The sequence below is a fragment of the Nelumbo nucifera genome, chromosome 3 (genome assembly GCF_055504915.1).
Source record: "Nelumbo nucifera cultivar China Antique chromosome 3, China Antique-T2T, whole genome shotgun sequence".
Classification (NCBI taxonomy): Eukaryota; Viridiplantae; Streptophyta; class Magnoliopsida; order Proteales; family Nelumbonaceae; genus Nelumbo; species Nelumbo nucifera.
In genome coordinates, this window is record NC_142651.1 from 41,578,069 (window position 1) to 41,605,477 (window position 27,409).

The 27,409-nt window shown below is 36.2% G+C and overlaps 1 protein-coding gene across 9 annotated transcripts in view; it reads left to right on the forward strand.

The window, feature by feature from the left end:
* The first annotated feature begins 9,685 nt into the window (after positions 1-9,685).
* The window catches only part of LOC104603952 (CMP-sialic acid transporter 1-like), a 54,190-nt gene continuing 36,466 nt past the window's right edge, over positions 9,686-27,409 (forward strand). For 6 of the 9 annotated variants that reach the window (XM_088900896.1, XM_010268133.2, XM_088900897.1 and 3 more), the window contains exons 1-5: positions 9,686-9,841; positions 12,296-12,379; positions 12,621-12,835; positions 12,984-13,062; positions 19,677-19,846. In XM_088900896.1, the coding sequence (XP_088757022.1) occupies positions 9,791-9,841; positions 12,296-12,379; positions 12,621-12,835; positions 12,984-13,062; positions 19,677-19,846 (599 nt within the window). In that variant the 5' untranslated portion in view covers positions 9,686-9,790. Of the gene's footprint in view, positions 9,842-10,233; positions 10,311-10,929; positions 10,976-12,295; positions 12,380-12,620; positions 12,836-12,983; positions 13,063-19,676; positions 19,847-27,409 lie in introns of those variants that run through there. The other 3 variants (XM_019198874.2, XM_010268132.3, XM_019198875.2) reach the window with 3 other exon arrangements.

A 27,409-nucleotide genomic window follows, 5' to 3' on the forward strand; every position in this document is an offset into this window, starting at 1 on the left:
GGGTAGGCACTCTGATGCTTAAGTCAGTGATGAGTGTTGAGAATGCAAGAAAGCGAGAGAGCTCGAGAGTCTAAGAGCTAAATCGTGCATACCTCTTTTTGGTTGAAGGAGGTGCCCTTATATAGGCAAGGGTCTCCCATACCACGTTCGAGATCTCCGAGGGAACGCGACTTACCAACACACAATCCTTGGAGGTGGTTCTAATGGATAACGATGAGGCTTTTCCCAAAAGCGGGCTGTATGGAAGTCAGTTCACTTAGGCGATGTGATCCCGAAGGAATTAGAGAGGATAAGTCGCACGCACACAGGTCACTACCTAGACCTTAGTTAGGTCGCTAAGACTTCAATGGGAGATCACCCCTCATATCGAAGTCTCTGGCCTAGTCTAGAATGAGGTGCACCAGGTCGGCCCTAGATGAGGTGGTGTCGGGTGCTCTCCTAAAGTGCGCAAGGTGCACCCGAGGTGAACCCAACATTCTTGATAAGGGCATGTGATTGCCTATGTGGCATCGAGGTTTTATACAACGATTTGGAAGTGCCACGTGTCGCAATGTCACTGGAGGGCTGAATCTCCCCTCATCACTAGAGAAACCAGTTTAAGGTCTTGTGACCCAAAGCTTGGGATATAATGAGTATTTGTGTTTTTTGAATTAGTTAATGAATTCATGTTAATCTATACTACTTATAAAAAAGCGAATGCCCCTTCTTTCTAGAATTTTCACTAGACGTTTTCTACCCCATTTGTCTAAGCATACAACAGGCATAAAGAGGGCATATATGTCCTTTACTCTCACTTCAGAAACTACCCACTTATAACCATATAAGAAAAGGTCTACTAAAGAGTCTTTACAACAAGAGTGTCGTGGGGATAAAAAAGAAAAATAACACCTATAGCCCCCACATTTTATCATCAATAGATAGATAAGACAAATAAGCACAGAAAATGCATAAAAGTATGAAACAAAACAAATTTGCTTTCATCGAAGGCACTGCCACGTGCAAATGCACATACACATTTACTAGTATCTTTAAAAATATAGTTGAATAACTATTTTGATAAGATTGTAAATTGTAACTATTTTATTAAAAATTTGAAATGAAGTAGAAATAAAAAAGGATGGATAAATCTCTCCCCATTGGTAGGGATAGGGATGGGAATGGTTCCCATCCCTGCCCCACTTTGTTGAATTTACATATCCGGCCCAAAAGGGGCTGCCCCACAGCACATCCCCACCATGTATTGGGAAAATCTCCTGATGATGACATCATTGGTTCTAGTACTATTATTGGGAGATGTTCCCAATACATGGTGGGGATGTGCTGTGGGGCGTTGTGAGGTGGCACCTTGTGGGGCGGAGATGTGAACTCCACTTTGTTGTCATTCTTATTCTTGAAAATATTAAAGGCATCTAACAAAAGAGGGTAAATTCTAAAAGAACCCCTAAACTATGATCAATGTTTCACTTTACAACCCTCTGAAAAGAAATATTACTCTCTTCAAACTTCTTTTTTTGGTATTCGGTGCCATGCACTATTAATAACTTCCCCCTTACCCCTTTTCCCCCAAAATGCAGGTTGGGGGATTCATTCCGCATCAACGGAGCAAACTGATTAACACACCAACAGCCAGCCCTCGATTGATTACTCCCTTCAAACTTTCACATGTGTGTCAAATAACCTTTAAATAGCATTTGATTATCTGAATTCAAAGCGCCCTTGTACTATCTAACAATTACTTAAAGTACCCCTAAAATTCAAAACGACACTCCTAAACTATAAAAAAAATGACATATACCACCCTTCCATTAGTCATCTACTACATTACATTTACATGTGACATCAGGTGACAATTTTAATTTTTGAAAAAACGCAATTTTGCCCTTACCAACTTTACCATTGCAAAAGGTTGTCCCTAAAATTTCCCAAGAAACCCATTTTAAAGGTCACAATGAAATGGTTCGACTGCAATATCCGACGAATAGGGATGGCAATTTTCCCTAAGCCCCGACCCCTTGGATGGGGATTGTTTTGGTGGGGCGAGAACGAGAATGGGAATTAATAGGGATCCTGATTGGGGTTGGGGTCAGAGTGGTGATTGAGGTCCCCGCCCTACCCCGACCCCGATTATATATATGTTAAATATTATTTATATTAAATATATTATATATATGGTATTATTTATATTATTTGTATATATCAAAATATATTTAAAACAATATTTATATTTTAAAATTTTTATTTATTTTAAGTAATTTATTTTTCAAAAAATACTGTTAACTAAAAACATTTTGGGGATTCGAGTCCCCATAGGGAATTCGTTCCCATCGAGGATTAGGGATGGATAACAACTTTTATCCCTGGTGGGGATCAGGGACAGGGATGGGGATTAATTTCAGAATTGGGGTCAGGGACGGAGAATATGATCCCCGCCCCAAATCTGCCTTGTTGTCATTCCTAAAAGTAACCACCTTTCTTTCTTTGTCTGAAACCTCTTTTAAGACAAACGCGACTTCTATAGAAGCATAGAAACCCATTGGTGTATTTTTGGGCAATAAGGTGGATTTCTCTAAAATTGCCTGTGCAGCATGTAAGTTAGAGGGAGGAGAAGAATTTTCCTTTGATTTTTGTTGTAAATTAGAAATTTTGTTTTTGTGTCTCCGTGTTTGGGTTGTTTTAGGCCATGAAACCTTTCCTTTCCTTTCCCTACCTTTTCCTTCAAACCAAACATAGCATTAAGGATAAGTAGAGGAGATTTTGTCTTTTATTTTTGGGTAAATTGCTGAAACCTCCCCTGAAATCTCTGATCATTGCTAAAACCTCTCCTAAGATATAGTAATTGCAATCATCTCCCCTAAACTTTCTAACACAGTTACAAGTAGACCTCTTTAGTTAGAATCCTCTAACAAGAGGTATAAAAATGTCCAAAATACCCATGAAATTACCATTGAGGTTGGTTTCTACAGAAAAACAATTGATTGTATTCATGCATATTTGAAAAACAATTTAAATTTGAAAATTTGAAAAACAACAGAGAATTTAAATTTGAAGCTTTACCTTTGAGCAATTGATCTCAAAGGCAAATTTGAAAAATAAATCAAATTCAGAAAAAGAGGTTGGAAGGGTTTGGGCTAGAAATGCAACCGCATGGGTATTTTGGATATTTTATTGCCTCTTTTTAGAGGATTCTAACAAAAGGGATTTATTTGCTATTGTGTTAGAAAGTTCAGGATGATTGTAATTACCAAACTTTAGGAGAGGTTTCAGCAACAACCAAAAACTTCTGGGGATGGTTTGACAATTTTCCCTTTATTTTTCTATAATTTTGAAAGGAGTGGGAGGGTTTGATATATAGGGCAAGGTGTCCTTCATTTCCATTAAATGAGGAGATCAAAATGAAGGAAACTTCATGGTCTTGGCTTGGAAAAAGGTGTCCTTCATTTCCATTAAATGAGGAGATCAAAATGAAGGAAACTACATGGTCTTGGCTTGGGAGGATCTTCCGTTGGGTGGCAAATGGAGGCATATTTTGAAAATTTCAGAGTGGTGAAGGGAAAAATGATTTAACACAAAACGTCATGGAAAATGAATTTTCGAAAGTTTAGTGGTACTTTATTAAGTAGGGTTTCAAACTTCAAGTAATTGCTAGATAGTTCATGGGCACTTTAAGTAATTAACTCAAATTATCCATTGGCAATGATTAAAATATCAACATACTTCACACCCATAGTTGGCTTTCAATGTGCATCGATATCATGATACTCATTTTTTTGTTTACTTTTTTTATTCTTTTATAAGCTTTAGAGGGATGGGTTCTATCAACTATGGATGATCATCCCGCCTTACTTGCAAATTTTAAGGCCTGGGTAACCATGTTTCTGTCAAGCTCAACCTGACCTAAATCTGTATCAAGTTTGCACGCAATTAGACCTGTTTATGGGCCGGACTTTGGGCTTGACTTACGGGTTCAGGTTCCATTCAAATTTTGGCAAAAGCTAATCCCAAGCCCGGCCTATGAACAAGTCAACATACAATGTGGCCCAAGTCAGGGCTAAGCAATCCCTAGGCTTAGTTGACCTAACCCGACCCAAAAATTATATATATATATAATATAATATTATTATATTCACTAACTTTTTAAATATATTTTTTTGTAACTATGAACATAAAGTTCAATTAAAATTTTAATTTTAATTCATATGGCCCAGCCCCATCAGGCCTTAGTACTATTGATACCCTATAGAAACCTGGCTCGACCTGGCCCATGATCATCCTTACTATCAATAATTAACTAACCATATATAAAAATTAGAATTATTCCTTTTTAGTTTCAATTATATCCCTTCATTTTTTTTTGTTCCAACCTATGACAGTAAAAAAGGGTCAGTTTCTTTTGTACACCTGTTTTTACAAAATGAATGCAAGTGCACAAGTGTTCTTATTTTGCAGCCTCATTCAACTATTTGGTTCAATAAGCACAAGAAGCCATTACTGACTATACACATAGAAAAGGTCTCCATCATTTATTTTCTTCCTTTTGCTAATAATATAAAAAAGTTATTTTTACAGCTTTATTTTTTTAAAGAGAATAGACATGTAGAACCAAATAGATGCATTGGAACTTAGAAATGGTGATGAGGAGGACTGTTGTATTTTTGTTTGGCAAGTTCCCCTTTCACTCTTCACCTTTTGGGATTGTTGGTTTAGTAAACCCAAGAAACCAATGCTGAAAGCTTTTTTTTTTTTTTGGCGATAGTAATAGCTAACCTTTGTTTTACATTCAGGTCCTCATTTCATTCAACTACCAAGTGGAGGATTAACGCTTGATGATGGATGGTACACCCACAATTATATTTGTCTATTCAGGCATCATTGAAATCACCATCTCCATACTCTAGATGGAAATCAAACCCCAACCAGCAGTTATGACAGTAGAGGTTCGCCTCAATCCCATGATTAATCATTAATTCTCAAGATAAATCCACTTTTAATATTTCGTTAAATTCTAGAGAGGGGGTGGCTTCCCCCTCTTGTGGCACAACTAAACCTTGGTGCATCTTACTTGAGATAGGTAGTGTTTTTCTTTTTTTTTTTTGGGGGGGGGGAATTTAAGAAAATTTTATATTTTAATTTACAATTTTTGTCAATTGTTCAATATTTCCTAACCATAGGGCCGTATAAATCAATAATGTAGTGAATTGATAATGGAATATGAAATCTCACTGAAGTTGAATCTCTTCTATATCCACTAGAATTGTCCATATGATTAGAGCAATCCCTCTTAAGAAACTAGATCAGGAAAGTGTCATAGAATAAGACAAGTGGGTTTGGGGGCTGGTCGACTAAGGATGGAAATGTAACAGTTAAATCAACTGTTACATTTGGAAACTAGCTTGTTCTCATAGGATTGAACATTTTTTTATGTGGTTGCTAATTCAAGGCAAACTTTCAACATCCGCTCAACTTTATCACAAAAATATCAATCAAAATCCTGTTTGTTAAATATGTAATCAGGAACTTGAGGATTTAAAGCATTTATTTACAAACTATGATGTCTGTGGACATATTTGGATATTAATCCAAGTGCTGAACAGGACTTCATACAATGGGTAAGTCATTTGTTAAAAATTCTAGACAAAAGAAACTTATCATTATCGTGTCACACTTTGTGGATAATATGGAAATCTAGGAATGAAAAGATTTTCCAACAAATAAATACAACTGTTGAATCGATTTGGCTATCCATATATTATATAGATATTTCCTTGCCGCTAATCCAGTTGTTTCGATTGATTCCAAGATTTGGAGAAGTATCAAATGGAACCCTTTCCCAACACAAGTCTTATGGTTCAGTCAAAAGAAGCACATGATTGGCTACTGCAGTAAGACTGTTCAGGGATTTGGAGAAGTATCAAATGGAGGATTTTGCATCAATATTGGAGTTATTACGATTTTGAATTAAAACAACTGAGCTTTGGGCAGTATAGTTGTTTCAATTGCCTTGCACAAAGGATGGTTTCCCCTCATTATTGAGTCAAATTCTAAGTCCACTATATCAGCCTTACAATCTCCAAAATATCCAAATTGGAAGAATGAAATCCTATTCCAGAGCACTATCAATCTGTTAAGCCAATGTCCAAATGTTTTTTTAACTCATTGTTATCGAGAAGCTAATAGGTGTGCTGACTATCTAGCTAGTATAGCTTATGAGGATCATAATTCTATTTTTTGGAACAATCCTCCTGTGGAAGTCAAGCAATTACTTTGGGAGGATATTAGTGATGTTTATCAGTGGCGCCCTTGTAATGTGAATATTGCTTATTGCTATGATATTATCTTTTGAATAAAAATTATCGATGTTATTAGGTAAAATTTATACCTCAGTTCCATTTTCTTCCCTTTTTTAGACTAAGGTGGCAGCACACTTGTTAGGTGAATATTATATTTGAGAAAAATACATAACCATCATTGCCTATCTTATGCAATTCATCAAACTTAGTTGCAAGTTCTTGCAACAATTAAAAATTGTTTCATGTTCTTAAAATTTAATATACCAACAAACTTTATTTGAGTAGCCTCTATATTAATTGAAGGGACAAACATTATTATTCTTAATTTATCCATGCCTTAACCTAATTTATGGTATAGCTATTTAGTTAAACATCACTATGAATCTTCAATGAATAATATACTCAATACTGTATAATTGTACAAGTGAGATGAAAATAAGGATTATATCTACCCAATTATTTGTGACTAAAATATGGAGCTAATTAACAATTATACATATTACTTATGGTTCAAGTATATTTTGGGTTATATCTTCAGTTGTCTACTATTCCTATTTCCTATTGGTAAGACTTAACACTATACTTTGTCTTTTAGTTGCTATGGTTTGATTTGTTTTTTTGTTTTATTTTAGTTGCTACCTCTCTGTAAGTCTTATAGACATCTTCTTCCTCTTATTTCTTTATAGTTAAGCAAAGCTAATTGGATAATAATTTTTCTTATTTTGCATGTGATTTAGATCTTTGTTCCTCTATGTGTTCATTAGCAAATCTGTCAACACTAACCTACCTGGGACTGCTCATGAAGGTAAAAACATTCAGTTTGGAACAAGTTAAATTTATTGTCTCTTCACCTCTTAAATTTCACGTTAGTTAATTTATTCAAGATAAACTTTTAATTTATTTAGCTTTTCTTTATTTTATAGAATTGGGTTTTGTGGGGTTTGAGACAACGAGAAAGAAGTAGTTATACACCCACTTTTTGGTTTGCATGATTCCATGTTAATGTTGTCAGTGTAGGCTTTTCAATTGAACGGTGTAATCTTGTATATTTGTTTCTTATTTTATAGTCTAATTTATTGTGTTTTGATTTTACAATTTCATTGCTTCTCAGAATAACATGGTTGTCGTAAGTTTAGATAGCATCAGAGCCAATGCTTTAATGGTTTAAGTCATTATGTCATCGAAGATGTTACTAAAAGAGTGGTTGATTGGTTACGAGTGCCCTCTCCATCAATTCTTTGTTTCATTGGGGTGATTCATCTCTATAGGTAATGTTGTTCATATCATTGATTTGGTACATTATTGTTCCAATCTAATGCATTTGCATGTGCCATTATATTCAAGTTATGAAAATCAAATCTTAGTTTTTTTTTTTTTTTTTTTGCATTGTATTGCATAATTTTTTGAAGACTTGAACTATAGTCAAACATTACCATCATTGTCATTCTTTCAATGTTGCACAGACATTTTAATTTGGATTAGAAAGGACATTAAAGCTTGATTTTAATTCTATTTAATTTTTAAATTTTTATTTTTTTTTGTATTAGAAAATACATTTCACCTCACATGCATGCAACTTTTCTACAACTTTTATGATTTAAAACTTCATACCTCCATGTTTAGTTTGCCAAAAAAATCTCAATGTTTAATCTCCTTAATCATTGCAAACATGCGCTTATCTATAGGTTTTGTTGGTCAACCTTTAACATTTCAAATGTTCAATACCTTGTGCATTGCATAGGCCATTCTATTAGTTTGATAAAAAAAGAAGGATTTTACATAAACTCCAAGAGTATAGTAAACATTTCTAAAAAGATGGTGAATGTACTTCATCTCTCTAAAAGCTTTATTATTTCACTAAATTTCTAATCAAAGGTCCCCTCCCTCTTGATGGAAATCCTATTTATAGATTTTCTTGATTTAATCTTCCTCTTCACTTGATTTACGATTTTTTTAGTTTTAATTTGATTGATTCTTATTATCTTTCATGGATAAATTGATTTTAATCCACTATTTTTCTCATTAATTGTTGACTAATTTCCATGCATGGGAAGATGTGCCTTAGTTGTCTAGATGTTGGATTAATGCTAGGTACTTCTTATAGATGAGAAGTTTGGCAAATTGCCATTTATTTAGAGACCAATCTTTTATTAATTACTAGTAAGTGTGCACAAGCACATGGCAATTCTATATGATGATAATGATAGTAATAACACATTCATTTTTTTATAAATCTTATGTATATTTTATTTTTTGTTTTTATATATTTTTATTTTTTTATTATCAATCGAACACAGATTGCAAAATCCAAATGAGATTACATAAATATATCATCCAAATATGTGATAATTGGATTGAGTTGTGAAATTTCAAGTATCATTTACAACCCTATCTACTTGGTTAAACTCTTGTTTTTTGTAATGTTTTATCTTTTTGGTATATCTTTTTTTTTATTTAAAAAAATGTAAGATTTAAATATAGGGAATTAAATGAGATGAAAAGCAGTAGTTTAATTTACAATTTAAACCTCACAATTAAATGGGAACTAAATTCAAAATTGAGTATTTTAGTCAAAAGAAAATTCTACAATCTTATTCATGTTTTCAATAGAAGTGTAAATATAGAATTATAAATATATTCAAAATTTTCTATATTTTTTTTTGTATTTATATGTACAAAAATAATTTTGATGTGTTATATTTACTTTTTGTTTAATATGATAAATATAGGATATTGTACATGTGTCTAAATGGCATGACCTACTACAATACGTACAACCCACAAAAGTAGGCCGTGCCTGCCTTACACCTCTAGTTAATATTAGTGTAAAAGCACGTGATATGCCATGTACAAATAAAAAGTAAATATGTAAATTAATATTATATAATCAAATTTAACTTTTATGACATACATTTGCTTTATAGGATATATATGTTTTTAAAGGGCTCTTTTAATTGTATGGATCAACAATCTTTTTTTTTTTATTAAAATCAAAGGTTTTTTGTGTATTATCATTTTTTTGGGGGGGTGGGCGCTAAAATTGAATATTACCATTTGGAAGCCTATCAGGTTTGGGTTAAATGGACCTAAAATCATGGTCGAGTATTGGATAAATTGGTTTGACCGGCCGGTTCAACGACGTTTTATATATATTGCTCCAGTCCAGATGGAGCTGACTAGTTGCTGACTTGTTGTATCTCCCGTCCAGCTTGGCAGAATTGCAAGTTGCAAGGAGCAGCGACCGATCCAACGGTAATTCCTGTCCCCTCATATAAGAAGTCCCTTGTGAGTGGCGACCAATTGTGACGAATTCGCATCAGCGCCCCACACGCGTCCCAAAGCCTATCTCAGCCGTGTATTGGGAACATCTCCCCAAGGCAAGTACGGGAGATGTTCCCAATGCACGCTGAGCTGTGCATGTGGGGCGCCAATCTGATCTCAATTGTGACTTATAGATGAAATGAAGGTTTCATGTATCATCTCACTGTGTCAAGTGAACAAGGATGCAATGGTACTTCGTTGCCGCGCTTCTTACTATTCTCACCAGTTCTCAGGTCAGAAACGTTAGAAACCCTAATTTTATTCTTTGGTCATTATAGAAAACCTTTCATTCAATCGGGTCTCGCGTCCCTTCAAAGACTTCTTTCATGCTTATGAGCCCTACAGATTTCTCAAGAATTCTGCGAAATTATCGAAAGAAATTTTCTAAATCTATCTTTTGGTTCAGTGTTTTAGTTAAATTGATGTTTAGAATCTGCTAGGCCAATGTATTTCCTCGATTTTAATCCAATTGAACAAATCAATGTTACTGGTGTTATTCGATTGGATCGGTCTATCTATGGGTTTTGGTGATAGTAACACGAATCCTTATGGTGCAAAGCTAATGTAAATTAAGTTTTCCTGCAACAATAACCTGAGACGTTCTGACTCTTGAATTATTTTTCAGTTAGATCAATTGTACACCTAGAACTGAACGAGACACCGGCGGATTTCCCTCTTCTCTCTTAAAGAACATGACCACTGGTTAGCACCATACACTGATAAACTAGAGCATTAGATTTAAATCATCTTACCTTAAACATGATAATACAAACTATTCAATTACAGTTATTATCCTGGTTTAGTAAGAAGCACAAATGACAACTTGATTTGTAAAAGTGGTTCCCGAAAAGGAAATACCAGATGGAAAGGTTACCATTATGTTGTGGTAGGTTTCCTTTTTACCAAGGCAAATTTGAAGTTATACAGTGAAGTAGGAGGCAGCTAGGGGCATAGTTTTCAAGGCGCCAAGGCGAGGCTAAGCGATAGGGGGGCGCCTTGTCGCCTAGTCGCCTAGGCGGTGGATTTTTTTATGTAGAAAACATAGATCCTAGGGTAGTTCCCTAGGTATCATAACCATATTTCCTTAATAATTATTCATAATTTTCATAAGAAAAGTATAGAGTTCATGTTAAGTATAGAAAATCAACATATTCATGAGAAGAAAAAGAAGGAAGAGAAAATTCAAAAAATATAAGGGCCGAACCCTTATTTTTGTTATCGGAAAAGAAGAAAAGAAAATGTGTTGATTTGACAAAATTTTAAGTTCTTCCTTACTTATTGAGTCAGGTTTTTAAAGTCTTTGGCACCTAGAACTGAACGAGACACCGGCGGATTTCCCTCTTCTCTCTTAAAGAACATGACCACTGGTTAGCACCATACACTGATAAACTAGAGCATTAGATTTAAATCATCTTACCTTAAACATGATAATACAAACTATTCAATTACAGTTATTATCCTGGTTTAGTAAGAAGCACAAATGACAACTTGATTTGTAAAAGTGGTTCCCGAAAAGGAAATACCAGATGGAAAGGTTACCATTATGTTGTGGTAGGTTTCCTTTTTACCAAGGCAAATTTGAAGTTATACAGTGAAGTAGGAGGCAGCTAGGGGCATAGTTTTCAAGGCGCCAAGGCGAGGCTAAGCGATAGGGGGGCGCCTTGTCGCCTAGTCGCCTAGGCGGTGGATTTTTTTATGTAGAAAACATAGATCCTAGGGTAGTTCCCTAGGTATCATAACCATATTTCCTTAATAATTATTCATAATTTTCATAAGAAAAGTATAGAGTTCATGTTAAGTATAGAAAATCAACATATTCATGAGAAGAAAAAGAAGGAAGAGAAAATTCAAAAAATATAAGGGCCGAACCCTTATTTTTGTTATCGGAAAAGAAGAAAAGAAAATGTGTTGATTTGACAAAATTTTAAGTTCTTCCTTACTTATTGAGTCAGGTTTTTAAAGTCTTTGGGGGTTCAATACAGCATTTAGCAATGTTTATATTGATTAAACCCTAACAAATAATAAAATAATAAAAAGAAATTAGTATATAAGCACAAAATGAATATTTTAGTTTAATAGTGCCTATTTTATAATTATAATGTCAAAAAATAAAGAGTAAACAAATATTTTATAATACATAGTACAAACTGTTTGGCGATTAGGCGATGCAAGCCTCAAAGGGTGCCTTGTCACCTAGGCGTCACCTTGACAACTATGGCTAGGGGCTCCCCATCTACTACTAACTTGGAAATGAGTTGGAATGCCAGAAAGTAATCTTCCACCATTGGCCTTGAGTGTCATTGACCAGAATTCTGTAGGATTTTTTACCCCTGTAATTTGTCAAGTACCTCTTGGTGCTAATGATGGAAAATTTAGGTGGTGGGTTTTGGATTTTCCTTCTCCATCTGTGCCAGTTAGAAGAAGTGGTTTATTACACATTGAAGGGGCTAGAAGAGATCGGGGTAGACCAAAAAGGACATGGGTAGAAATAGTAAGAAATGATTTAAGCATTAATCATTTAACAGTGGTGTGGTATGGGTTTAAATAGAATGGATTGGCGAAATAGGATTCATGTAGTTGACCCCATATAGTTGGGATAAGGCATGGATGATGATGATGATTTTAGATTTTTCTTCTTTACCAATGACATGCCAACTATTGGTATATAACCTTTGTTTATGTGGCAGGGAATTCTGACAACACTTTCACAAAGCAATGGGGGATATAAGTATGATTATGCGACAGTTCCTTTTCTTGCTGAAGTTTTTAAGGTATTTCTAAATTTTGTGATCCTTTTCTATTATGTGGACAAAATTACAATATCTCTTTTACATGGCTTGTTTTCGCTTTTTCAGAGATCAATTGAAATGAATGATAAGGTTAATAAGTAAAAGATTTGTTCATTTAAGAAAAAACGAAAGTAAAATTTCCGCTTTAAACCACTTAGGTTCTTCTATTAGTCATTGCTTTTCATTATTCATCTGACGCATACCATTTACTTTTAAACTACAGCTTCTGGTATCTAGTTTTCTCCTTTGGAGAGAGTGTCAGTCATCACCTCCTCCAAGAATGACTACAGAATGGAAAAGCATGCGCTTGTTCCCCATTCCTTCCATTATATACCTAATACACAACAATGTCCAATTTGCTACCCTAACTTATGTGGATACATCTACATACCAGATAATGGGTAATCTGAAGATTGTCACAACTGGGATATTATTCAGGTGCTTCCTTGATACTTGCGTAGATATGTCTTCTTATATTTATTCCTCGACTCTTCACACCTGATTGATCCAAGTATTTTTCATGTCCATGCTTTCTATTTGGACTTGATATTTGCCAACCAGCAGATGATTTTATTTGATCTTTTAGGCTGTTCTTGAGGAGGAAGCTATCTACTCTACAGTGGATGGCAATTGTTCTATTAGCTGTTGGCACAACTACAAGCCAGGTATTAGTGAGGAACTTTCTGTTTATAATGGAAGTCAAGTTATAGTGTACTATTTCATGTTTTGTGGGTCTGATCCTTCTACTGTTATGATTTTCCTGCTAGTTTATTAGCAAAATGTTTGAGTTGAATGAAAGGATGGGAAGAAGCAACCCTCCCTAGTCATGTGTCAATTGAAATGCATCATTTGATAGCATTCCTAGAAGTCCTTAGACAATCAACCCAATGGCATAATATCATGTTAATTCAGTAAGATACTAATCAAAAAATGCAGTAAGATTTGTCTGTATCAATTTGCTGACAAACTGGAGCTCAAAGGCTACTGGCTTGTCCCAATCTTAAGTTTGAAGGCCCATGTGATGGTCTATGCATAAAGTCCACTCCCAGCTGGGTCAATTCACAGCTCCACATATATGAGTTTCTTTCCCAAAGAGAATCCTATCATTGCTTGTGGGTCAGATTCAGATTCAATGTACCTAATTCTGTTCAACTTAAGTATATAATTAGGATATCCTGAATCAAATTCACTAATTGGATTGGATTTGGCTGTTGCAAGTTATTAATAAAATCAATTGAAAGCCATTTGTATGAGGCCAGAGCAGACAACCATATAGAGAGAAGCTAGGTTCTTGGAATTAGAGCTTAGTGCCCCAATTATGTGTTTTCTCTTAGGCTCAAATTGATGAACTGAGCTTGAAAATGTTGAATCTGTGCTCTGAAATTGATATGACATGGATTTTCCTGTTTCATCCAAGGTTGCCTCATATCTTGAGAAAATCCAGTGTGATATATATTTTTTTTTGAGAAAATCCAGTGTGATTTCTTGTGGCAAGGATGGAAGGAGGAAGAGTAGGGGTGTAAACGGCGTGAATTTGAATCGAATCAAGCAGGATTTAAATTCAATTAAATAATTGGGTATTCAATTCAATTCAATTTCGATTGTTTAATTCTTTTAGGAAATTAATATATATTATTTATATAAAATGCATAAATATATACATTATTTATAAAATTTATATATTATATATATTATATATTATGTTTAGATGTCGAAGTGGCAGGGTGCCAACCAGCTGGTTGGTAAGGTCTCCTGCTGGTCGTAGTGGAGACTTGGGATTGAATCCTGCCTGCACCTGGGTTGGGGGATGGGCTACTCCCCGTTGTGTAGCCCTTCAGAAGATATAAAAAAAAAGATGTTTATCAAAGTGAATCAGGTCCTATTTGAATTCAATTAAACTTATCAAATCTTGAATTTGAACTTGGATTTTCAGATATTGTTTATACCCCTAAGTAAAAGTAGGCTCTTTTTAGTAAGTACTTTTAATATTTTAGCACTGAAGCTGGGAATTGGTGGAGGCATCAAGTGGCAGCAAAGTATGGCCTGCATTAGGTGGTAGGGCCCTGGTCTGGCTAATTTTTCCTATATCTGTTCAATCCGGAAGAGGTTTAAAAAATCATTTGATGCCTTTATTTCTGGTATTTCTTATAAGGTGGGTGATGATTCTAGAACTCACTTTTGGCTGGATAAGTGATGTGATCAGAAGCCTTTAGAATCCATTTTTCCAAGTTTATTTACAATTGCTGAAGGCAAGGAGATAGAAGTGGTGAGTTCCTATGAAGTGGAGAAACAAGATATTTTGGGTGTCTACCTTTCAAAGAAATCTTTATGATTTGGAGCTTGAGGAGGTGACAAAACTTCTGAAGTTACTCCAAAGGCATAGCCTGCAACTTGGTGAGTGTGATCATAGAATTTAGAAGTGGGAGAAAGATGGCATCGTTCTAGGAGGCTGATTAACTGAAGGAGTAATTTATTCCCTTGCAAAATGGTGTGGAATCCAATGGCCCTATGAAAAATTTTCTTCATGCTATATACTGCGTATCTGAACAAGTATCTTTCCAAGGAGAATCTATTAAACAGGGTGTGTTTATCCCTTCCTCATGCTGCTGTTTCTGTGACTGCAACTTGGAGTCTGCCGACCATTTCCTTGTCCACTATCTTTTAAGCTTAAAGATCTGGGCTTTCTTTCTTAATGCTCTGAATGCAAGTCATTTCTTCACTAGGTCTGTTGGGGAAGCTGGGGAGGGATCGTATTTAGGTGGTCTGAATAGACAAGCAAGTCTTCTTGGAAAGAAATTCCACATCCATTATTTGGAAAACACTTTTTTATACTTTATTTTTTGACATTATAATTATAAAATAGGCACTATTAAACTATAATATTCATTTTGTGTGTTTATATACTAATTTGTTTATTATTTTCTTATTTGTTAGGACCTAATCAATACAAACATTGCTAAATGCTGTATTGAACCCTCAGACTTTAAAACCTGAACCAATAAGTAAGGAAGAACTTAAAATTTTCTTCTTTTCCTATAACGAAAGTAAGAGTTCAGCCCTTATACTTTTTAAATTTTCTTTTCGTTCTTTTTTTTCTTATCGTGAACATGTTGATTTTCTATACTTTTCTTATGAAAATTATGAATACTTATTAAGGAAATATGGTTATGGTACCTAGGGAACTACCCTAGGATCTATGTTTTCTACATAAAAAAAATCCATCACCTAGGTGCCCGCCTAGGCGACTAGGTGACAAGGCTACTTCACTGCATAACTTCAAATTTGCCTTGTTCAAATCAAGCTGTCATTTGTGCTTCTTACTATAACCAGGATAATAACTGTAATTGAATAGTTTGAATTATCATGTTTAAGGTAAGATGGTTTAAATCTAATGCTCTAGTGTATCAGTGTATGGTGCTAACCAGTGGTCATGTTCTTTAAGAGAGAAGAGGGAAATCTGCCGGTTCTCGTTCAGTTCTAGGTGTACAATTGATCTAACTGAAAAATAATTCAAGAGTCAGAACATCTCAGGTTATTGTTGCAGGAAAACTTAATTTACATTAGCTTTGCACTGAAATAAGGATTCCTGTTATTATCACCAAAACCCATAGATCGATCCAATCAAATAACACCAGTAACATTGATTTGTTCAATTGGATTAAAATCGAGGAAATACATTGGCCTAGCAGATTCTAAACATCAATTTAACTAAAACACTGAACCAAAAGATAGATTTAGAAAATTTCCTTCGATAATTTTGCGGAATTCTTGAGAAATCTGTAGGGCTCATAAGCATGAAAGAAGTCTTTGAAGGGACACGAGACCCGATCGAATGAAAGGTTTTTTATAATGACCATAGAATAAAATTAGGGTTTCTAAGGTTGTCCTTAGATTTGTTGGAGTATTAGTAAATGTCTCAGATTCTTTTGCACTTGTTTTGCTGAAGAGTTTTTTGGTTTTCAATTTTTGGCCCCTCTTTATGGATTTACTTTACATTTCTCAAAAAAAAAAAAAAAGAAATGAAAAAGAGGGAAAAGGCTTTAGGCAAATGCTCCACTCTTTGAGTGGGTTGATGTGTTAAAACCTCAACCCTAACCCAACCCAATCATGAGATAGGTATTATTTTATTTGGATTGGAACTATAGCATTAAACTTTCAAACATGTTCATAAATATGAATTGCCATCATTTAAGCATACGTGTTGTATGTGAAATTGATAAATAGAGAAGTTCTAAAGTTTCAACAAAACTTCACTATGTTTCATGTCGAGGGGGATAGCCTTGGCTATCCATAATGGAAAAAACAGAGGGTGGATAGCCTTGGCTATCCATAATGGGAAAAACGGCAAACATTACAAACCGATAAATCCTGTTTAGATTAGTAACCCCCAGAGCAAATTGTCCCATATAGCCCCTTGTTTGCCAATCCATCTGCTATACTGTTTGCTGCCCGAGGAACCCAACTGAATCATATATTTAGCTGTCTCATCAGGGCTGTAACTTCCCTGAAAATATGCCTGTAAACCCACGACTCTACCTGATTGGTCTCTAGCCACCTGATTACTACCTTAGAGTCTCCTTCAATGATGACATTAGTATATCTCAGGTCTCTTATCCTCTTAAGCCCTGTTAAAGCTTCCAATAACTCTGCTCTTGTGGAATCTCCTACACCAACTGGACCTGAGAACAATGTAATACATTGCCATAACTGCTTAACACGCCCACAACACCTGACAAGTGAGGGTTTCCTAGGCTGCAACCATCAAAGTTCAATTTGACGAAAAGCATAGGAGGAGGTTTCCAAATGGCAACAGTTTGATCCCTTCTGTTGGAAGGGACAGCCACTAAATTCCAGTTTCTACTAATATCATGAATCGAAAAAGGAGAGAACAGGTCCAACATTTCAATACAATGTACCACCTTGATAGTGCTGTTATCAGCTCTTTAACCCTTCTTTCCTTGTCTTGGAAGAGCCTTGAGTTCCTTTCCCGCAAAATGCACCACAGAATTGCTGCTCTGTGCATCTCCACAGAATTTTACCCTTTTTACTGGGCGGAGAGAAAAAATCAGTATCAAACAATGACTTTAGCTCCGTTGGGGGTGCCACCTGCAACCAAAGCATGAAAAAAAGAAATCCCAAATAGCAGATGCAAAATACAGGAGATTAGTAAGTGGAAAGAGTTTTCACTGTTAACTTTGCAGAAGAGACAATGTGAGGAGAGAGGGACCAGCTTGGCCTCCTTTGTAAAGTTTCACAGGAATAAATCTTATTATGATAAACCTCCCAACAGAAAGCCTTTACCTTTGGTCGCATTGACCAACCCCAGTTTGCAATAGAGGGACAAGATAAATTGAAAAGAGGGTTTGCAAAGAGTCCACTGAAAAATGAGGCACAAGAAAACTGTCCATAGAAATTAAGAATCCAAATCCTAGAGTCAGACTTGGATAAAAAAACACACTAACCAATAAATTTAAAAGAAATAAAACATCCAGAGCCTCGTGATCCCTAAGACCCCTTCTTAGGCCAGTCCAACCCTGACTAAGATAGAAACACAGTCTTAAATAAACGAGTCTTTGAAGTGGGATAGCAAGAACAACCCTGGAAATCTATTTTTAAGAGTACTATTCCCCAACCACAGATCTGACTAAAATTTGACTTTATTTCTTGAGACAATACCATATCTGATGAAAGCTGAAAAGGAAGGGAGTAAAACAATGATGGTTTTCCAGGGAGAGGCTAAAGTTTCCCTGGAATTCAGACCTGCATCCCATCCATTGGAGTTGACACCATGAGTGCTTTTGATGACCATATGCCATGACTTGTCCTCTTCAACTTGGAAGCTCTACAACCATTTTCCAAGCAAAGAAGAACTCTTAACTACAAATTCCCTTGATCTAGTCCCCCTCCCTCCCACTCCTACATACAAACTTTCTAGCTAATCAAATGATCTCTTTTTGATTCTCCCAGTTCCCACAAGAAATCCCTCATGATCTTCTCTGACCTTTTAGCCACTGAGGAAGGAATCCTAAAAATAGGGAGGTGATATATGGGTAGATTGGATAAGGAAGATTTAATTATAGTGATTCTTCCCCCAAGAGATATAATTCTTTTTCCACCTTCCAGCTTTTTAGTGAACTTATCTACCACTGGGTTCCAAAAATTCAAGTATCTAGGATTGTCCCCAAGAGGGACCCCAAGTATTTGAAAGGTCAATGAGAAGTTGCGCAACCCAGGATATCCACATAACTTTGCATCACACCGCCTTCCAGATTTAAGCCTGCTAAGGGATGGCAATTTCCACCCTACCCGGTGGGTACCCACCCTGTCGAGGCAGGTTTTTTGTTTGAAAAATGGATTTTGGAGAGGGACGGGTTTTGGGATTTTACAACCTGTACAGATATGGTATTAGGCTAAACACAACCTTCCCTGACCCATGTATTGAATTTACTAAAACACCCTTAGCACTTATAATATTAGATTTTATTGTTGTAAGGCATGTGATTATTTATTACGTGTGAATTTAATAGCATTTTGAATCTCATGTGAAAGATAATTTATAATTTGTTTTTTCTACATGTTTCAATCAAATAATTGGAAATTTTAATGTTTGTTCATGTTATTTTTCTTGTTTATTGCTTATATATAATATGCAATTAGATGCAGGTTTTGGACCTGATCTACACCTACCCTCAAATGTGGGGGTGTAGGGTTGGGGAGGGTTTTGCATTTTCATGTGTGGGGGGAGGGTTTAGATTCTGAAAATCCAGCCCACTGCGAGTTTTGGGGAGGGTATGGGTTGGGAGGTTTGGGGAGGCAGGAGTGTCTAGAATTTACAAAACCCTCCCTGAACCTGTCCTGTTGCCATCCCTAGTCATCTGGCTTAGGAAATTTTGAGCAGATTCTTTTAGTTTGTGCTATGCATTGGACTATTAGGTGTTGATGTAAAGGAAATCTTCTAGGCTAAAATTTGGGTCCTATAGATGATTGTGGGCATTCAGAATTTTTTCTTTCCTTTTCTAGGTTACTTAATGTTGTATTCAGATTTAAATATGATGACTTAAGTGGCTAAGATACTTTGACTAAGCCTCTGCAGATTTGCCTCATCAGAGGAAAGATCATTAGATGCAAACTAGTAAAAGGAAGAACTGTTTTCTGCTTTAAATATCTTGCTGTTTTCAGAAGGAAGTTCTTAGTAATGAATGACTTCTTGTCATACGTGCCATTTACTTGGCCATTTTCATTATAGTTGTAACACCTCTTCTCTTTCTCATTGATGCAGGTTAAAGGTTGTGGAGAGGCTTCATGTGACTCACTTTTCTCAGCACCAATCCAGGGGTACATGTTGGGAGTTCTCTCTGCTTGTCTTTCAGCATTAGCAGGTGTTTATACAGAATTTTTGATGAAGAAGAACAACGATAGCCTATACTGGCAGAATGTACAACTGTATACGTATGTATTCTTTCTTTGCAATTATATTTGTAGGTATCTTTCTCTGGATTCAGAATCTAATGGTGCTTGTTTTTCAGGAGTAGCATGAGATTCCAATCATTCCATTTTTCTATTATAAGGGAAAATAAGGAAAAATTAGTCATTCTAAATAAGAAAAGCATTAGTTACACATCTCGCTTGCAAGTACTTCAACTTTTTAAAATACACTATTTTTATTGAACCAAAAAATTATAAAAAGAAAAATAAATCATGCATTTGGATAAAGAACAAAGTAAAAGTAAAACATGTAAGTAAAAGGAAAAAAAAAACAGAAAAATGTCATTGGAAATATTGTGGAAAAATAAGAGGAAGAGAAGAACAAATGAAGAGGGAGAGAAAAGAAATACTTCTGTATTGATAATGTGTTGATGAAACATGTTGAGCATATAACTTAAATAAATAGGAGAGACAAACTCCTCAATTAGGGATTGATTAAATCTTTCCCTTGATCCTAGGATATGACTTTCCTAATTTTATTCAAATCTAATCTTTCCTAAATTTATTCAAATCTGTAATTAATCAAATCAAATCTTTCTAAATTTGCAGCAAATCATATCTTTCTTAATTTGCCGCAAATCATATCTTGTCGAAACTCCCCCTCAAGTTGGTGCAAAGATATCTATCATGCCCAACTTGTTAACTTGAAGTTCAAATGGCTGTCTCAACAAGCCCTTAGTCAAAACATCTGCAACTTTCTGAGTGGTTGGTACAAACAGAGTGCAAATTATTCCTTCTTCAAGTTTCTCCTTTATAAAGTGTCTGTCAATCTCAACATGTTTAGTCCTGTCATGTAGAACCGGATTATGAGCAATGCTGATAGCTGCCTTGTTATCACAATACAGTTTCATAGGAAAACTCACTGGTCTCTTAAGATCTTCTAGCACCCTTTTTAGCCAAAGAACCTCACACACTCCTTGAGCCATTGATCTGAATTCAGCCTCAGCACTGCTTCTAGCAACTAGACTTTGCTTCTTGCTTCTCCAAGTAACTAAATTGCCCCAAAGAAATGTGCAATACCCCGAAGTTGACCTTCTATCAGTGATTGAGCCTGCCCAATCCGCATCTGTATACACTTCAACCCCTCTCTTCTCATTTTTCTTGAAGAAGAGTCCTTTTCCTGGTGTGCCTTTTAGATACTTAAGAATTCGATACACAGCTTCAAGATGTTCTTCGTACGGGGAGTGCATAAATTGACTCACCATGCTCACAGCGAAGGCAATGTCAAGACGTGTATGTGACAAGTAAATCAATCTTCCTACCAGCCTTTGGTATTTACCTGCATCTACTGGAACCCCATCTTTAACTTCTCTGAGTTTAGCCTTAACTTCTATCAGAGTGTCTGAAGGTTTGCATCCACTCATTCCAGTTTCTTTCAAGAGGTCTAGAATATATTTTCGTTGTGAAACCACAATGCCCTTCTTTGGTGTAGCCACTTCCATTCCAAGAAAGTACCTTAGCTGGCCTAAGTCTTTAATCTCGAATTCCTTGGCTAAGCTCTGCTTTAGTCTGCTCATCTCTTCAATATCATCTCCAGTCAAGATTATGTCATCAACATAGACAATCAGAACCGATACCTTGTCTTCGGTGGATCTTTTTGTGAAAAGAGTATGATCAGATTGTCCTTGACTATATCCTTGACTTTTAACGAACCTTGTGAATCTTTCAAACCAGGCTCTGGGAGATTGTTTAAGTCCATATAGAGACTTTTTTAGCTTGCATACCTTAGTTCCAAACTTCTCAGTGAAACCAAGTGGAGGCTCCATATATACTTCTTCTTCAAAGGCTCCATTCAAAAAGGCATTCTTCACATCCAGTTGATTCAGTGGCTAGTCAAGGTTAGCTGCAACAGATAAGAGTACTCGAATTGTATTTAGTTTCGCTATTGGAGAAAAGGTCTCAGAGTAGTCCACTCCATACGTCTGAGTAAAGCCTTTAGCTACTAGACGAGTCTTATATCTCTCCAAGGATCCATCTGAGTTGTACTTCAGAGTGAACACCCATTTACAACCAACAATTGTCTTTCCATCCGGCAGATCCACTTTCTCCCAAGTAGCATTCTTTTCCAAAGCTCTCATCTCCTCAAAAACAGCTTCTTTCCACTCAGGAACATTTAGAGCCTCCTGGATACTGTTAGGAATGGAAACACTGGACACTTGTGAAATAAAGACACAATATGAAGGTGAAATATTGTTGTAAGATACAAAATTTGACAGATGATGTTTTGTACAAGACCTAACACCTTTCCTAAGAGCAATGGGAAGATCAAGCTGACTGGAAGAATTAGAATTACCTGGAGGAATATTTTCAGGTATTTTTGGAGAATTATCATGAATTTTATGATCCACCCTCAGATTAGATTCTTGTTGATGCTGCGGAATAGTGCCTCTCCTTTTCAATGCTAGATGTTCCCTTGAGTATACACGACCTTTATACTGTTTTGCACACATCTCTGTTGTTTCAACTTTATTTTGAGATGGCATCACCGAAGGTTGTTCATTTTCAATATTTAATTCATTTGTTTCCACTGATTTTGTATTTTCTGCCTTACTTTCTTTCGGTGATTGGTTGTGAGGAACATCATTATGGACAAGTTCAAACATTAAATCAGAACCAACTAAAAGACCATCTTCACTAGTGTTGCTCTCCCCCTGAAGATGGGAGTGTCTGTAGTAGGAGGTTCCTTCAAAGAATGTGACATCCATAGTCACAAACATCATTTTCAAAACTGGATCAAAGCACTTGTAACTTCTCTGATTAGTGGGATAGCCTACAAAAATTCATTTATGTGCTTTTGGATCAAGTTTTGAACGTTTAGGATCATGGTTATGAACAAAGGCCACACTTCCAAAAATTTTTAAGGGAATGTTTGTCACTAGCCGAGAGTTTGGAAAACAATCAGTGAAAACTTGTATGGGTGTTTTAAAATCCAAAATTCGTGTAGGCAGTCTGTTAATCAAATAAGTGGCTGTTAAAACGGTTTCTCCCCAAAGATACTTGGGAACCTTAGTTTGAAAACTTAGGGCTCTAGCAACTTCAAGGAGATGTTTGTTTTTCCTTTCAGCCACCCCATTTTGTTGAGGTGTATTATTACACGAACTTTGGTGTACAATTTCTTTCTTAGCAAAACAATTCCCTAACACATTGTTAAAAAATTCCTTTCCATTATCACTTCGAAAAATTTTAATCTGAGTTTGAAATTGTGTTTGAACCATGTTATAGAAAGTTTTAAACACAGTTTCAGCATCTGATTTATCTTTTAAAAGGAAAACCCAAATGACCCTAGTATGATCATCAATAAAAGTAATGAACCAATGCTTTCCAGAAAGAGTTGTTACTCTAGAAGGACCCCAAACATCACTGTGAATCATAGTAAATGGTTTTGATTTTTTATATGGTTGGGACGGAAAAACAACACGATGATGTTTTGCTAATTCACAAGATTCACACTTAAAACACGATTATTTTTATTCATGAATAACTCGGGAAATAGATGCTTTAAATATTGAAAGCTAGGATGTCCTAACCAATAATGCCATAACAAAACTTCATTGTCACTAGAAACCGAGATAGAGCTGAAACAAGTCTGTCGGTCTTGCCTTCCAAAGGTTGATCATTTATTAAAGAGGTAGAGGCCACCATCCAATTTAGCACCCCCAATCATCTTCCCCGAGGTTAAATCCTGAAATTCACAACAAGAAGACCAAAAATTAACCCGACAATTATGATCAAGGGTTAGTTTGCTAACAGATAAGAGATTGTATGATAGGTTAGGAACATGTAGAACATCTTTATGATTTAGAGAAGGAGAAATAGGTATAGTTCATTTTCCAGCAACAGTAGCAAAGGAACCATCTGCAATTTTAACCTTTTGATTCCCTGCACAGGGTGTATATGAAGAGAAGAATTGTGAAGTGCCGGTCATATGATCAGTGGCACCTGAATCTAATATCCAAGAGCCATTAGATTTGGTACAAGCAATGGCTGCAGTGAAAAAATTACCTGACTGGGCTAGAGAGCAAGATGGGTTAGAGTTTCTTAACGATTGAGATTGAAACATTTTATATAAGTGCTCTATTTGTTCTTTTGTGAAAGGAAGAGACTCCGAGGATGATTGCTGCCTTGGATCCGAATTGCTTACTTGAAGTGCGTGGACATCTCCCCCCTGACTTGTTGTCACTGTCTGATTTTTTCTTCCAACCTACTGGTTTCCTGTGCAGCTTCCAGCAAGTTTCCCGAGTATGCCATGGCTTTTTACAATGATCACACCAAGGTCTTTGCTTTCCTCCTCGTTTATCTCCGTCTGCGTCTGCACCTCGGGCCACAAGAGCGGACCCTTCATTCTCAGTTTTTGTTTCATTAACATTCTTCAACATCACTTGCCGCCGTGCTTCTTCTCTACGCACTTCTGATAAAACTTCTCTTATAGTAGGTAAGGGATTTCGCCCTAAGATACGTCCCTGAACCTCATTGAGTTCTTTATTCAAAGCAGCCAAGAAGACAAAGACTCGACCTCTTTCAGAACGCCATTGCCTGTACTTTGGATCATCAGTGGCTGGTGGTTTTACTTCGCCATTCAAATAACCGAGTTTCCCTTTGCCGTTGATCACCAACCGCACGGACTGAGACCACTCAAGATAATTCTTTCCATTCAATTTGTGAATGGTAATCTGAAGAGAATTCTCAGAGAGAGAGATGGCCGCTGACTGAATACCTCCCTCCAAAGATGTCACACCACTGGTAGTATCCGAAGAGGCTGAACCAGAGCCAACCATGGCGGCCTTAAAATTCATGATCGGACCCTAAAGCTCTGATACCATGTGGAAAAATAAGTGGAAGAGAAGAAGAAATGAAGAGGGAGAGAAAAGAAATACTTCTGTATTGATAATGTGTTGATGAAACATGTTGAGCATACAACTTAAATAAGAAAAGATAGGAGAGACAAACTCCTAGGATCTCTCTCAAATACTCCTAGAATCTCTCTCAATTAGGGATTGATTAAATCTTTCCCTTAATCCTAGGATATGACTTTCCTAATTTTATTCAAATTTATTCTTTCCTAAATTTATTCAAAACTGTAATCAATCAAATCAAATCTTTCTAAATTTGCAGCAAATCATATCTTTCTTAATTTGCCGCAAATCATATCTTGTTGACAAATATCAATGATCCAAATATATCAAAAAATTATTGATCATCCAAATATACATGTCGGAAATATCATATGGAAATAAATTATCAAAAAAAAATGTCATATGGAAATATTGTAAGAAACTAAGAATTATAAACATGGTGGAGGTGTTAGCAGCTTTGAGGGCTATGTTCTCTGGCCCAATTGGAGTGGGAGACTCTTTGAGGGCTGAGGTGTTAGCAGCTTTGGAAGGGGTACAAAGGGCTAAAGACCTGAATGTTAAGAAACTGATTATAGAGGGAGATTCTGAGACTGTAGTGAACTGGCTAAAAGATGACACCTCTAAGCTTTGGAGCTACAGCAATGAAAAGAGAAAATTCAACTGGTTGATCAAGGACATGGAAGTTCAGTATATTTGGGTAAAGAGAAATGCAAATTCCTTTGCTGATAGATTAGCTAGGCAAGGGGTGAATGGGGATTCTGGTTTCTGGGCTCAGTTGTAATTATTCTTTTCTTTTTGGGTGCCTTCCCACTTTCTTGGGGAGTTAAGATACTTTAGCTCCTCTACTTTGTAAGCTTATTCCTATTTAATGAAATCTGTTGTCATTGATAAAAAAATAATAATAAACATGGTGGAAAAATTTTAAGATATGCAAAAATATAGAATGCTATTTTATATAATGATAAAGGATGCATTAGTAGACCCATTCTTGTTCCAAGATTCTAAATCATCAAAACTACATGATGGATTGAGTTCAAGCAAAATTTAAACTCATAGAAGGTGCAAATGATTCTAATAGAAAAACCAAATAAATTATTATACAATAAACAGTAAAGGTACAGTTTGTCAATTTCGTAAACAGTAGGGGTAGTTTAAGAGATTTACCCTGTTCACGAAATTGACAAACTGTACCTTTACCGTTTATAACTATTGTCTTGCACCACCCCTACTGTTTCTGACAATTGACTAGCTCTACCCCTGCCATTAATATCCGTTAATGTTCCGTCGAAATTCATACACACGTGACACCGCATGACATAAATTTTCTATAAAACCGAATTTTGCCCTTCATCCCTCTCTCTTCTTCTTCACCATCTCTCTTCCCAGTGGCAGCTACAGCGAACCACTCCCCGACGATCATCGGTGTGCAACTGTTCCACTCCCCGTCTTCTTATTTTTTTTATTAACTCTCTGTTTTCTGCTTTCTCCATTTCTACAGCCAGTGTTCCCATGTTGTATAAAATCAGCAGCAGACCAACCTTGAAGAGCTTATTCTTCTCCGGATGATCAGCCATGTATGTCCATATGCTCTTCCCTGACGCCTTCTCAAAAGCTTCCCCTCACTGACCAAGCTATCCTTGAGACGGTACCAGGGTGCCAAGAAATCCTTGTCAGTGACCGCTAATATGGCTGACACCATGCTCCTGTCCCACCCATTTACAAGGAACTTACCCAGTGGAGCCAGCCCATATCGTTCTTCGCCATCATGGGTTTCCTTGGTGAAGATCTTCATGTGCACCATGTAACACATTAACCTGTGCAAGTGATTGGTGTTGACTGGTTGCACAGGAATTTGAGCCCCCAGTTCAGAGAGCATCAAGGGTTCTCCCTGCTTATGGATTATGTCTGCAATACCGAGCTGAATTACAAACAGTGAATGCTGAAAATTATAGAAACTTTAATACTAGTAGAGCTGCAAGGCCAAACCCAACCCAATCTGACCAGAAAAGGGGAAGGAGGGTTTGGTTGGGATGAAGATTGGATTAGGATTAGGGTTGAAAAATGCCAATTGAACATAAAGTTGAGTTGGGTTAGGGTTGAAAACTTGACCAATTAAAGCAATCCAAACCTGATGTATTACACTTTCGTGTGCATCATGTTTGATTGATTTATCCTGACTATAAAAGAAAGTGCTGCTCTTATAGTTTGTCTGCTTAAGAAATTAATAAGTTGTGCTACATGGTGAAGAAAAGCTCAAATATCAAATTCTGAGTCAAGAATGATCCTACTTGGGATTTTGGGTTTCGTAGAGGACTTAGGGATGATGAAATTGAATCTCTTTCTGTCTTGCTTGGTTGTCTTAATCAGGTTTGTTTGGATCCCTCCAAGCCAGATAAGAGGGTATTGACTCATAGACCCAATGGAACCTTCACTTGTGCTTCTTTCTTCAAGTCCATTCTTCAAGTCCATCTCTCAACTTTCTACTCACCAACCCTTTCCGTCAAAAGAAATTTGGTGTAGGCCAGTTCCCAAAAAAATTATGGCATTTTGTTGGGAAGTATTCCATGGGAAAGTAAACACTCTAGATAACCTACAAAAGAGAAGACCTTTCCTCTGTATTTCTCCTAATTGGTCTATCCTCTGTAGAGCTCACGGTGAGGATTGTTACCACCTA